General features: G+C 40.9%; 1 protein-coding gene across 2 annotated transcripts in view; it reads right to left on the bottom strand.

The window, feature by feature from the left end:
- Positions 1 to 1,934: 1,934 nt before the first annotated feature.
- SIM1 (SIM bHLH transcription factor 1) overlaps positions 1,935 to 13,068 on the bottom strand; it is a 67,517-nt gene continuing 56,383 nt past the window's right edge. For both annotated transcript variants that reach the window (XM_060114634.1, XM_060114633.1), the window contains 2 exons: positions 6,008 to 6,410; positions 1,935 to 3,587 (listed from right to left, as the gene is read on the bottom strand). In XM_060114634.1, the coding sequence (XP_059970617.1) occupies positions 2,857 to 3,587; positions 6,008 to 6,410 (1,134 nt within the window). In that variant the 3' untranslated portion in view covers positions 1,935 to 2,856. The remainder of the gene's footprint in view (positions 3,588 to 6,007; positions 6,411 to 13,068) is intronic.

Here is a 13,068-nt window from a genome sequence, read left to right as displayed (position 1 = left end):
TTTAAATTAGGTAGGGCAGACAGGTAAAATGGGAAACAAAGATACTCCTACTATTACTAGAAAGCATGGGGTTTGCATCATCTAATGAATGGTTACATATTGTTCTAATAATTGGATATAACACATTTTTATGAACCCCCAAAGTGATATAAAAATCATACTTCTCTATTTCAGTCAATTCTCAGCATTTAGCAAAGTAACGGAAATCAAGTATTAAAACTAAAGCCAATTTAAGATTAATTTTAAATGGGAACATACATATACATATATAAGCATTATATGTAATGTAATAAAGCTGCTACCATAAAATTATTGACACATAAATTAAATAAATAGGTTGTGTTTGAAACTGGATCAATCTACCAAAAATTTAATTAAGATGTAATTCAGTTAATTCTGTCTTTACTTAAAAATATTTGTCATACCATTTTAAAGAGCATTATTCCTTCTGACTACCCCCTAATTGTAGAGTTCATAATTTATTTCTTTCATCAGTTAACTATCTCCCATAGAAAAATCCCACTGAAATTACTTGGACAGTGTTTTCTTTCATATCAATTCATTTTTCTTGATTCTTAAGATTCCATTTCTTTTATACTATCTGTCCTTGACATTTTTGGTAGAATGTGTATCCATTAGTAAAACACATCTGTGTAGATTTCCTTTCCAAAATGCACCATATTCTTGAGATATCTGTGCCTTTGAACCATTTGTCCATCTACAGAATTCTGCAAAAACTTTAGCATTCCTAAAACCTTATTTCATGTTGCAAATTGATCAAAAATCCATTTTAAGTGTACCAGGGTTTTCCATAAATACTTTTGCTTGTATAGTTCAAATTTTAGTTTTTATTGTTCTTTTAACATTTTTGAAAGTATATATGATAACCACTAACTTTCTCACTCACGTGCACCTTTTTCATTTACAGCACAAATGTTGCTGTCATACCCAAGAGCTATTTATTTAATTTTATGTAGCCTCCTTTCTCACGTACAAACAACCCAGTATTCATCTCTCAGATTACCATCATTCAGATTGTCACCTGCCTCTGGACTGCCAAATAACTGTGTTAAATGATGAAAATATACTACCAATCCCTGAGTGTTCAATGTCATGTTCTGTTTTCAAAATGTTAGTTCTAATACCTCCCTCCCCCCTTCCATATGGCAAGAGTTTCAGGCATGGGACTCCTAGGAAATATTTTCTATAAAATTTCTCTAATCACTTATGTCACTTTGCTTTGATTACTAGAGAATGATGTATTAAATAAATCTTACTTATTTTTCTTCTCCCTCATCAGTTTCTACCATCTATATCTCGGCTGAACTAGAAAGTTGATTGCAACTATAATATGCCTAAAAGAGCCCATGCGCCTGCTTAAGTTTCAAAGCATCTAGACCTCTGTATGAGTGCAGGTAAGCCAGAATGATGAGCCTTGACAACTCACAGCAGAGAGATAACTGGTTAACAAGTTCAGTACTGCTGCACGAACGAACCACAGAACCTTGGAACTTTAGACCTGCCATACAGATAAAGAACTTGGGGCCCAGGTGTAGTCAGTGATACATCTGTGCTCCCAAAATAAGTTACAGGCAGGGTCAAACTGGAACTCAGAGATCTCGGCATCTAGTCTGATGGTCTTTCTACTGTATCAGATGAATGTAAGACCAAGTTTGTTTTTTGCTGTTTACAAACAATATGGAAAAATGAACGCTTTGACTGTTCCTTCAGTCAGAGTACTACTCGTACCCTTCTAACCACTTGTCTGTCAGCCTAGGCTTTTATCTTAGACTCTCTCCTGAGGCTTTCCACATGTCACATTTGCACATCTGTGCTTTGAAATGTGTTCAAACACACTGCTGTCATGTAGCATTCACTGGTTTCCCTTAGTTTTTTGTGTGTGGGGGGTTTTTTTTTTTTTTTTTTTGCACTTCTCAGCCATTTTTTCTTGGTGAATTAGTTTGAATTTTTATTTGGTTAGTTTTACAAGCCCCAAATATGTTGATTACATATGCTGACCCTGAAATTGTTTGAGATATCATTTCATTTTTCTCTGCCTCTGGCCTTTCCATCTCTACTGATCTATTTCCAGTTGGGCACACCAGGCTTTTGATGTGTGTCCCACTATCTCAGTGTTTTTACTTAGAAAAACCCTTACTGCTATGTCAGTGTGATCCTGTTCTTTGTCTAACTCAAAAGTAAGGTGAAAAATCACCACTTCCTGATTGCTTATAATGGATGTCAGGTGAAAACTCATTCTTGTATCATATCCAGAACCATTTCCCTAATTTATGCCTGAACCAAATGAGCTGGATGGTTGAAACCACAAAGAAGAAACCAGTTTACAAGATATATCTCTTTCTAAGTTATTTTGGGAATGGAAATTTCTTTAAGATGCTTAATGTGCTAGGGTTAAGGAAGCTTACCCACTTGGGGTATATTTATGGTATATAGTCTACATTTCCATATGTAAAGTATATATAGCAGTTTGTGGATAGTGGTCTGTGTGTATGAAGTTCACTGGATCATCATAATGATTGTTGTCATCCATCGGTCCTTCCATGTGATATATATGCTCACTTAATCTACACAAGTATTTTTCAATTCAAAATTTATCTATTCTGGTTCCCATATAAATAGAGGGGCAATTTGTGTATTCACTTTAGCTCCATTATCTGTGTATAACCCTGAATGCCAGTGCTGTTATCTTTGATTTCACAAGAACACATGTCAAATACCCAGTAACTTAAATTATCCACTCTAACAATCTGTGGCATTGTAAATGCTGGTAATGGGCCATTAAATGATAAATATGTTTCAGAGATCCTTCAAGAACAAAATATTTTAGAAAAAACATCAGCTTCCATTGGTTATTATAACAGATGTTCCCTTGTGTCCTTGTGCTGGATCCGGCTGCATCCTTAGATGGGAAGTTACATCAAAGTGTGAGCCATTACAGCCCAAGGAATAGTTTCTAATAGTTTCGCTATCATATAAGTGCTCCAGGGCGTATCCAGTTAATGTGTAAGCATGCTTATCAAAATACTGCCGGTGAGAGCCAAAGCAGTTTGGAGAGACGGCAGGATGGTCTCCTGCCGTCTGATGAGGAGACATATCCGAATGTAGATAGTCTTTAGCTAGGATCAAACTGGATTTGGAAATGCGATCCGAATTGGGACTACTTATCCGCGACAGTGCTGTGGGGCTGTTGTCGTAGTCATTTTCGCGGGGGCTCAGCATCTTTCTCTCTCTCTGCTGGATGTGGTCACATGGTGAAGTGCTGGCAAGAGCGGAGCTGTGACAGACTTCGCCTGTCGTTGGGGGCTGCTGGTAGTTTGCAAAACAGAGGGAGTGTTTTTTCCCAGCTCCATTAATGGAAGCCAGTTGGTCTGGGGGGGCTTTCCTCAGCTGCAACCTGTTCTCTTCTTCTTTAATCATTTGCTGGGTGGCTCTGATCAGAGTTTCGATTTTGCTAGGTTCATGTGGGCTACTTTGATACTGCTCAGTGCGATACCGGTCACCTGATTCGCTGGCAGACCCAGGGTCTGGAGAACTGACCACACTATCTTCATCCCAATGACCTCGCCCTAGAAATTAGAAAAAGTAAAAAAGTAAGTGGTCTCAAAAATCACCCCCAGTATTGTAAGTGTATTTCTTTTTCCTATTAAAAGAAACCTTATATTTTTCCATTTTAATATATGCACCGATATTTGAAACAGACACAGGCTCACATGACAGTGTCAACATATTGTCCTGGAATTCATAGTTCTCAGTGGCTTTTAAGTGCAGATGAAGTTTATAACAAGTTTTCTAGAAGGTAAACTTTGTTCGTGGGTTGTGAATGCCAATTAGCAAGACAGTAAAGTATGTTTATACTTGTCCATGGATGCACATCCCTGGACCTGTCTGACTGTAAATAATAAAAGAAAAATACATAGGATTTGGTTTCTGTTATTGTCTAGAGAAGTGCTATGTTGAAGTGATGCTTAGATAATGCTTTCCATTGGGTTTGAGGAAGATGATGATATAGGCTGGACTAGCTTCTCAATTCCAACTAAATCACCTAAAATGTTAAAATTGCTACATGTTTCTTAAGTAGAGTTACAATAAAGCTCTAACATTAGTTATTAAACTATTTGAAGTTATTAAACTATTTGAAGGTTTAAAATATGTATACATATTCATATATTTGTGTGTGTGTATCTGTGTGCATGGATATATATATATATATATATATATATATATATATATATATATAGTTCCAATTAAAAATATAAATATTGCCTTCTCAAATCCAGTGGTAAAAAAAAATCTGTTTCACACATAATCATACAGTAACCCTGATATTGCTTCTGAAATAAGAATAAATATTTTAAATGTTAATAACAACTTGTTTCGAACCAAGGAAAGAGATCTAATATGGAGGAAAAGTGCACCTAAAATATTATTCCATAAATTACGTTATTCTCAAAACAGTCTGAAGTCAATATAAAAAGAGGGAAAAGAAACAGAAAGGGATATATGAAAGCTGTAAACTGCTTAATGCAACAGAGAACCCTGGGATCACACTAGTCATTGCTTTCCTTTTCCCTTTTCTTCTCATTTTATTTCTAATATCTTCCTCCTGACCATGTGGGTTAAGGCAGGATTTTCACTTCACTCCATTCTTGGGTAAGCAATTGCCCTTTGCCCTGGGTTTTCATTCCCAGGCTACCAAACTAGAGAAATTCAGAATAAAAGCAGAAAAATAGAAAGCAAAAACGGAAACAAAGCAAAACCATTCATAGAAAACAGTAAGTGCCTAGGTGGTATGTGCAGGAGACTTCTATGTGTGAGAACAACAGTGTCTAGCACATTTCTTATCCTAGAGACACAGCAAGAAGAGTAATAGCACAGCCATTGGATCAATCTTAGTGTCACTGACTTTTAAGAAAATGGGAAGGGTTTTCAAGACCTGCCTGGACCTAAGCTTGGAATGGAAAGAATGAGCTCTCCCTGACCAGTTTACATTGAAATGGATAAAGAAGAGCATTCATAACACTAAAGGCTTTAACTGCAGCGCCCATTTCTGTGTGTTTGTAGAGCCGTGTAATAATCCCAAGGTGAAAATCCCCATGGGTCCCACACCTCACTCCATCCTCAACTCACAGAGGATACGATACTGTGGGTTGCCATATGATGGGGGAAGGGGACAGTTACTGGCATTTAATGCCCAGAGGACCAGGGAGGTTAAAACACCTGTGACATGAGTGATAGGCCATAAAACAAAGGCAGGCCTCCCCAACACGCCAATAGTGCCCTCATTGAGAAACCCTGCTAGATGAGCCCCAAACTACTCCGGACCACATTTGAAGGGTGAGAATACAGAAGAAAATAATACACAAGAAATTTAAATGCAGACATACTACAAGTTCAATAGACGTAACAATTCACTTTAATTTCTTTACTTTTTTTTTCTTGATGTTAAAATGAGAAATTTAGATGCATACAGACTACAAGTTCAATAGACGTAACAATTCACTTTAATTTCTTTACTTTTTTTTTTCTTGATGTTAAAATGGGAATCATGGGGCTTCCCTGGTGGCGCAGTGGTTGAGAGTCCGCCTGCCGATGCAGGGGACACGGGTTCGTGCCCCGGTCTGGGAGGATCCCACATGCCGCGGAGCGGCTGGGCCCGTGAGCCATGGCCGCTGAGTCTGTGCGTCCGGAGCCTGTGCTCCACAATGGGAGAGGCCACAAGAGTGAGAGGCCCGCGTACCGCAAAAAAAAAAAAAAAAGGGGGGAATCATGTTTACTCGCCTGTCCAAAACAAATGTATTTAGCAAATATCAGCAACATTAATACACTTCAAAAGAGTGGATTTGGTTTTTTAAATCCCATTGGTTAGAGTTTCTGATTTGCAAATTCAAGGAGAAAACCATTGGGTGGGGATCACTCCAGGGTCAAAGCTAGACTATGATAAACCTGCCCAGAGGCGCAACGCTGGAGTCGCTGGAGCCGCCCTTACCGTGGATCCTGTGGACCGAGGCGATGTGAGGCATGCTGCTCTCATAGGCGTCTCTGCTTTCCGGGGAGGCCTTGGTCAGGGGCAAGGCTGCGCGAGAGCCCCACCAGGGCTCCCTCCCCGCCTGCGGCGCTCCCAGGAAGTACCTGCCTGCCTCACACCGGCCGCCCTCGCAGGCCTGGGTGTGGAAATGCCTCTCCTCCACCAGCCTGGAGGGGTCGAGCGCGAAGCCGTAGCAGAGAGAGCCGCGTTCCGAGAACTGCCTGTAGGCGCACGACGCGTCGTGCTGAGAGCCCGGCCGGTCCGCGGGGTCCAGCAGCTGCGGGGAGGCCGCGTCTGTCAGAGGACTGCCGCCCCACTGGCTGTCGTGATCAGATTCAGATCTTTCCGCGGGAAATCCCGAGTACTGAAACCGAGAGGGTGAGAAAAGTACATTTCAAGAGAAAGAAAGAGGGGCTTCCCTGGTGGCGCAGTGGTTGAGAGTCCGCCTGCCGATGCAGGGGACACGGGTTCGTGCCCCGGTCCCGGAAAATCCCACATGCCGCGGAGCGGCTGGGCCCGTGAGCTATGGCCGCTGGGCCTGCGCGTACGGAGCCTGTGCCCCGCAACGGGAGAGGCCACAACAGTGAGAGGCCGGCGTACCGCAAAAAAAAAAAAAAAAAAAAAGAAAGAAAAAGGCCCCAAGGTCTGAAAGCACCCTTAAGGTCGTATTGGGCTTAAGGCACCAAAATAAGACCCTAGCACCACTCTGGACACCCCTGACTTGGATCACCTAGTCAGTCATGGTACTGCAAAATACAATCCTTTTGGCTGCTGGAAGGAGGAGATAAAACTAATAATAACAAACATGGACTGAACTAAACGCCAGGCACTGTTGGAGGTACTTCCCGTGAATTACTCCGCATAATTCTTAAAAGCGTTGAAGTGGAGATATTAGTAACCCATTATATGGATAGGCAAGCTAGGGCCCTAAGAGCGGAGATGATTTGCCCAAGACCACGGGGTGAGCAGGTGGCAGAGCAACAACGATTCAAGCCCAAGTTCTCCATCACTACACAAATGGTACTGCCAAAGGGAGAGTCCAAGAGGGCACCATATTTTACTCCTATTGACTTTTCACATTTTTTCTTCCTTAAAAAGCAATACAAATATAAGTTTTAAGGCTTCACACTGGACCGTTAGCTCTCTGAGGGCCATGCTGGATACATGGCAAGGTGGTGAATAAATGCTTAACTTAATTCAGTCTCACTGTGACTTTGGAAAAGTCTTGCCCCATATAAGCTAGGCCTGTTCACTAGGATGTGTTTCTTGCTTTCTAAAGTGAAACTTCAAATATGCACAGGCTCATCAGGACAACACAGCTGCAGGCTGTTGTTGGAATCACGCTGCTCACCTGTTGCCAGAGTATTTGGTCAGGTGCTTGAAAGAAAACAAAAAAGGCTCTGAGGACCTCCCTAGGAGGTACGCTCAGTTTGAAGCTCCTCAAGAGCCACTGAAATCAGTAATATAATTATTTCTACCAGTTTTTGGTTACCTAATGCCAAACACAATTCTAGGTACCATAGAGAGTTTACCTACTATAATAATAATAGGTGTCATTTATTGGGAACTTACTGTGTGCCCAGCAATATGCTAACTACTGACTGTATATTATATCAATGAATCCTTTTAACCATCTGGACAGTAACATAGCTCCATTTTATAGATGGGGATACTGCATCACTGAGTTTTAATAAGATGCCACAGCCATCCCACAGTCTATCTGGTCTCAAAGCCTGCACTCTAAACCATGGTTTTACACTTGAGAGAAAATACTGGTAAGGAAGAGAGGAGAAAAGAAGTTTCACCGTTAGAGAGATTTCCAGAAAAGTGGCAGGAACTGCTTTACAGTCTCAGGAATGAAAATATAAATCCAAGTCCATTCTACATTCTCTTTCTTACCCCCAAGAAGAAAGAGGGACAGGCATGTGTGGCGGTGAGAAAGGGGGGAGGGAGAGGAGATATTCCCAGGCTCCATTGTTCTTCACCTGTCACACACTAGTTGAGCAAATTTGACCCATGATGAGACCTTCCCAGGACAAGGCAAACTCTCCCCGTCCTACTAGCACCACCCTGTAAAGGAGGAAGAATCCCCAGCTCTTCCCAACTCAGTGCAAACAGGCAGCTCCTCCGAGGGTCCCTTGCAGCCAGGGACATGAGGTACAGAGGCTCCTCGGGGGCAACTCCAAAGTACACTGATAAATACAGCATGCTCAGGACAGAGTCCCAGCCAATTCCAGGTTCAAGACTTTTCCACGACCATTTCTAATATTACTTTAATTATTTTCCAAATGTACATATGGACTATCAGCATATTCCATCAAAAAAAAAAAACCCAGAAAATATAAATTCTTTCCCGCAGGCCTGTAGAATGGACACATCGAGGCACCATTCCTCCACCTCACACCTCCACCTGTCATCTGCCTTTTCTCTCCGTGAACACCAGCCTCTCTTTTCATAAGATGCCACCTTCACTTTCACCAAGCGGGGATTGCCACCCTCTCTCCTTATTGAGTGGGGACCAAAGTGCTATCCATTTGCCCTTTGGTAGCACCATCCATGTGCTTGCCTAGGAAAAATTCAGATCACCAGTGCTATTCCACGCTAGGAATTGCCCAGACTCTGCTTGTTTTTATAAAAGTATAAACCAGACCTATTTCTGAAGTACTCCAGTCAAGACTTTTGAGCCCTGTTGAGAGGGGGAAAAGCCTTCCCTGAGTGTACATGGGAAAGTGCTCTTGGTGCAGCAGAGAAGAACATTCTGTCTTTCGCCGACGAAGAAACTTCAACCTGAGGCAGCCCTGGCGTACCTGAGGTACACATTTCAAGAGCACCCAGAGAAGAGCTTGACAGGTAAGCCTCTTGTCGGTAATCAGGAAACCACAGCAGCAAGGGCATTGCCCTTCAAGCAGCCAGAAGGTGGGTGGTTCAGCTAGACCGAGCCCTCCCCCTGCTTTCGAGGTGCGGAGGAAAAGCCTAGCCGTAAACCTTTGTTTTTTAAGAGAAGGCCCGTAAACTTGAACCTGTGTGCACCATCAAAACTGTGAGCTGCAGACTTCCCTGGCGGTCCAGTGGTTAAGACTCCGTGTTTCCTTTGCAGGGGGCATGGGTCTGATCCTTGGTTGGGGAACTAAGATCCTACATGCCACACGGCACAGCCAAAACAAAAAAACAAAACCTATGAGCCACGTCCACCCTTTAAAACAGACCACACTCTATTAACACTACCACCCCATAATTTGAAATAGTTCAGGTGTTCATTAAGTATTTGAGAAATGAGAGAAGGCAGAAAGGGAGGAAGGCAGCCAGGCAATATATGCAGCGTGTGAATGAATGCTGCACGCGAAGCCTCCCGGTCTCCCTTGCACCTGTGTTTGCTACTTAATGACATGTACAGTCGTGGGCAAGTGATTTAATTTCTTTTGTCCCAACAGGAAAATGGTCATGATGATACTTAATCTACCAAAGCCTGAACCAGAGTTGGGACCATTTAATGGAAGAGGCATGAGGGACAGGAAGCCAAGAGGACTTGGTTCCAGGGCCATCCTCGCTAGTAACTCTCAGGGAAACCTCAGGAAAATTGCTTTACCTTTCTTAGCCTCAGCTGTAGAATGACATAGAGGGTTAGATTAGTCTTTCTTGAACTTTTCTTTCAGCTCTAATATTCTATATGATATAATTATTGTTATCCTTTCTAGTGTTGAAACATATGATCCCTATGCCTGTTCCTATATTGCACTTATTTAAAGTAGATAATTAGAACTATAATCCAAGACCAAGAATTTTTATTGTCATGATTATAAGAGAAAGGTTATGATGTCAGTTATAATTTTACTATAATGTCAATTTTCCCCCAAGTATCCCATTATGACACAAGTTTTATAGGGATTATGAGGTCTTTTGGTCAATAAATCATTCCATTCTAGAGGCTTCTGAGCAGGAAGGATAATGGCATCCATTTGACTCTGAATCTCTTCACACATCTTCCCCCAAGAAACTATAAGTTCATCACAGAGCACTGATTAAATCACACGTGATCCATGTTATCAGCATTACTAGGAGGCAGGGAATATGCCAAAGTTCAAATTACTTATAAGTTTAAAAAAAAAAAAAAAGAAAGTCCAACAGCAGCTGCTATGAGCCTGTGGATACAGAGAGTAGGGTACTGATATGTTTAAGAGACTATGTGAAAGAGAGAGAGAGAGAGAGAGAGAGAGAGAGAGAGAGAGAGAGAGAGAGAGAGAGAGATTAGGACATAGGCAAAATGAAGACAGTCATCCTCTGAAAGAAAAGCACAAGTAAATGCCAAAATATGAAGTCAAGTCAGTATTTACTGGAACTCAGTACTGGCCACAGGAAAGGGACTCAAAATCAAGGAAAATCCAAAGTGGCAGCCTCAGACAAGTGTCATTTCCATAAAAGAAGACTAGCATCTAGAATGTACAAAGAACTCCCAAAACTCAACAATAAAAAACTAAAATGTGCCCAAGACATGAAGACACATTTCACTCAATAGGTAAAGAGATGACAAATAACCACATGAAAAAATGCTCAACATCATTAGCAATTAGGGAAATGGAAAATTCAAACCACAGTGAAATATCACCACATACCTATTAAACTGGCTAAAATAAAAAATAGTGACAGGGCTTCCCTGGTGGTGCAGTGGTTGAGAGTCCGCCTGCCGATGCAGGGGACACGGGTTCGTGCCCCGGTCTGGGAAGATCCCACATGCCGCAGAGCAGCTGGGCCTGTGAGCCATGGCCGCTGAGCCTGCGCATCTGGAGCCTGTGCTCCGCAACAGGAAAGGCCACAACAGTGAGAGGCCCGCGTACCGCAAAAAAAAAAAAAAAAAAAAATAGTGACAATACCAAGTGCTGACAATGATGAAGGAAAACTGGCTCGCTCATGTGTTGCTGGTAGGAACGTAAAATGGTATAGCCCCTCTGGAAAACAGCTTAGCACTTTCTAAAAAACCTAAATGTGCACTTACTGTATGCAATCCTGGACACTTTTTCCAGAAAAATGAAAATTATATTCATATAAAAACCTATAGGGACTTCCCTGGTGGTGCAGTGGTTAAGAATCCGCCTGCCAATGCAGGGGACACGGATTTGAGCCCTGGTCCGGGAAGATCCCACATGCTGCAGAGCAACGAAGCCCGTGCGCCACAACTACTGAGCCCGCGTGCCACACCTACTGAAGCCTGCGCATCTAGAGCCTGTGCTCTGCAACGAGAAGCCACTACAGCGAGGAGCTCACGCACTGCAACGAAGAGTAGCCCCCGCTGGCCGCAACTAGAGAAAGCCCACGGGCAGCAACAAAGACCCAACACAGCCAAAAATAAATAAATAAATAAATAAATAAATAAATAAATTTATTTTAAAAAACCCCAAAACCTACACATGAATGTCTATGACAACATGTTTTCCCACTTCCAGATCCTCTTTAACTGTTCCCTTTCTTTTTAAGATTATTTTTAATTGTGGTAAAATACACATAACATAAAACTTTCAATCTTACCCATTTTTGTGGCATTAAGTATGTCCACATTCCTGTGCAACCGTCACCACCACCCATCTCCAAAACTCTTTATCTTGTAAAACTGACTCTCGTTAAACAATAACTCCCCATTTTCTCCAGCACCTAGAAACCACCAAGCTGCTTTCTGTCCTTCTGATGCTGATGTCTTCCTGACAGAGGAAAAACAAATGAACCCCATGAACCTCCAACCTGGCTTGGTGTTGGGGCTTCCCAGAACCTAACCACCTCAGAGATCTTTCTGAAACTCTCATCTAATCATGTCATTCTCTTGCTTAAAAACTTTCTTCTTTTTTTTCTGTCTTTCTGTCTATGCATCAAATAGCATGGTGATACCACCTACATAAAGCTGAAACTATAGGAGATACAAGGAGAAGTATCCTAATAATAAGAGACTAAGACACCACTCTCAGTATAAGACAAATAAAGTAGGTTAAAAAAAAAAACCAAGAAAACAAGAAAAGCTACAGAAGACTTAAAAAACAAAATCATAAATGTTATGGCTATATATCAAACTTTACATATAATAAAGAATAAACCTCAGCATACATGACTAATCATCAAAATTGATCAAATATTAGGTTACAAAGAAAATTTCAGTAAATTTCACCAAGTAGAAATATTATAAACAACACTCTCTGACCACAATGAATAACAAATAGAAATTAAGAACAATTAAAAAAACAATAAAAAAAACCCTTCCACCTGAAAAAACCAAAACTGTTAACTCCTGGGGAAACTAGCCAAATAAACCATAAACTACAGAATTTCCAGGAAAAGGATAATGAAAATACTATATATCTGGACTTATGGGATATATAGCTTTAGATACCTAAATCAGTAAAAATGAAAGAATAAAACTAAATTCAATTCTCAATTCAAAAGCTAGAAAAATAACAAAAGAAACTAAAAGAAAGCACAAGGAAAAATGGTCAAAAGACATAGACTATTCACAAAAAATATTAAAATAGCCTGAAACATATGAAAAGATGTTTAACTTTTGAATAAGATAAATGCAAATTAGAACACTGAGATACTATTTCTTAACCATCAGATTAACACAAGTTCAAAAGCTCGACAACATATTGTTTGGCAGAGTGTAGAGAACGAGGTACTCCCTCCCATGCATCGGTGGTGGAAATGTAAACTGATACAGCCGCTATGGAGGGGAATTTGGCAACCGCTAACAAAAACGGCAGTTTCCCGCTCCTAAGAAACCATTACACCAGGCAATATACGTTGAAGTAGTAAGGTGTCGTTAAAGAGGTATCATATATGGAACCTATTATAAGATGGTTCAGAAGAAATAAATAATGAGGGCAGATGGGAAAAGACACAGAGAATATGATAAAGCAAATATGGCAAAATGTTAAGCCCTGATGAACCTAGGTTTAGTAGGCAAAAATACTTTATTGTTCTTGCAACTTTTCTTTATGAATAAAATCTTTTTTTTTTTTTTTTTTTTTTTTTTGGCCGTGCCACAC

Source organism: Mesoplodon densirostris, chromosome 12 (assembly GCF_025265405.1).
Source record: "Mesoplodon densirostris isolate mMesDen1 chromosome 12, mMesDen1 primary haplotype, whole genome shotgun sequence".
NCBI classification, from domain to species: Eukaryota; Metazoa; Chordata; class Mammalia; order Artiodactyla; family Ziphiidae; genus Mesoplodon; species Mesoplodon densirostris.
This window is presented reverse-complemented; position numbering and strand designations above follow the sequence as displayed.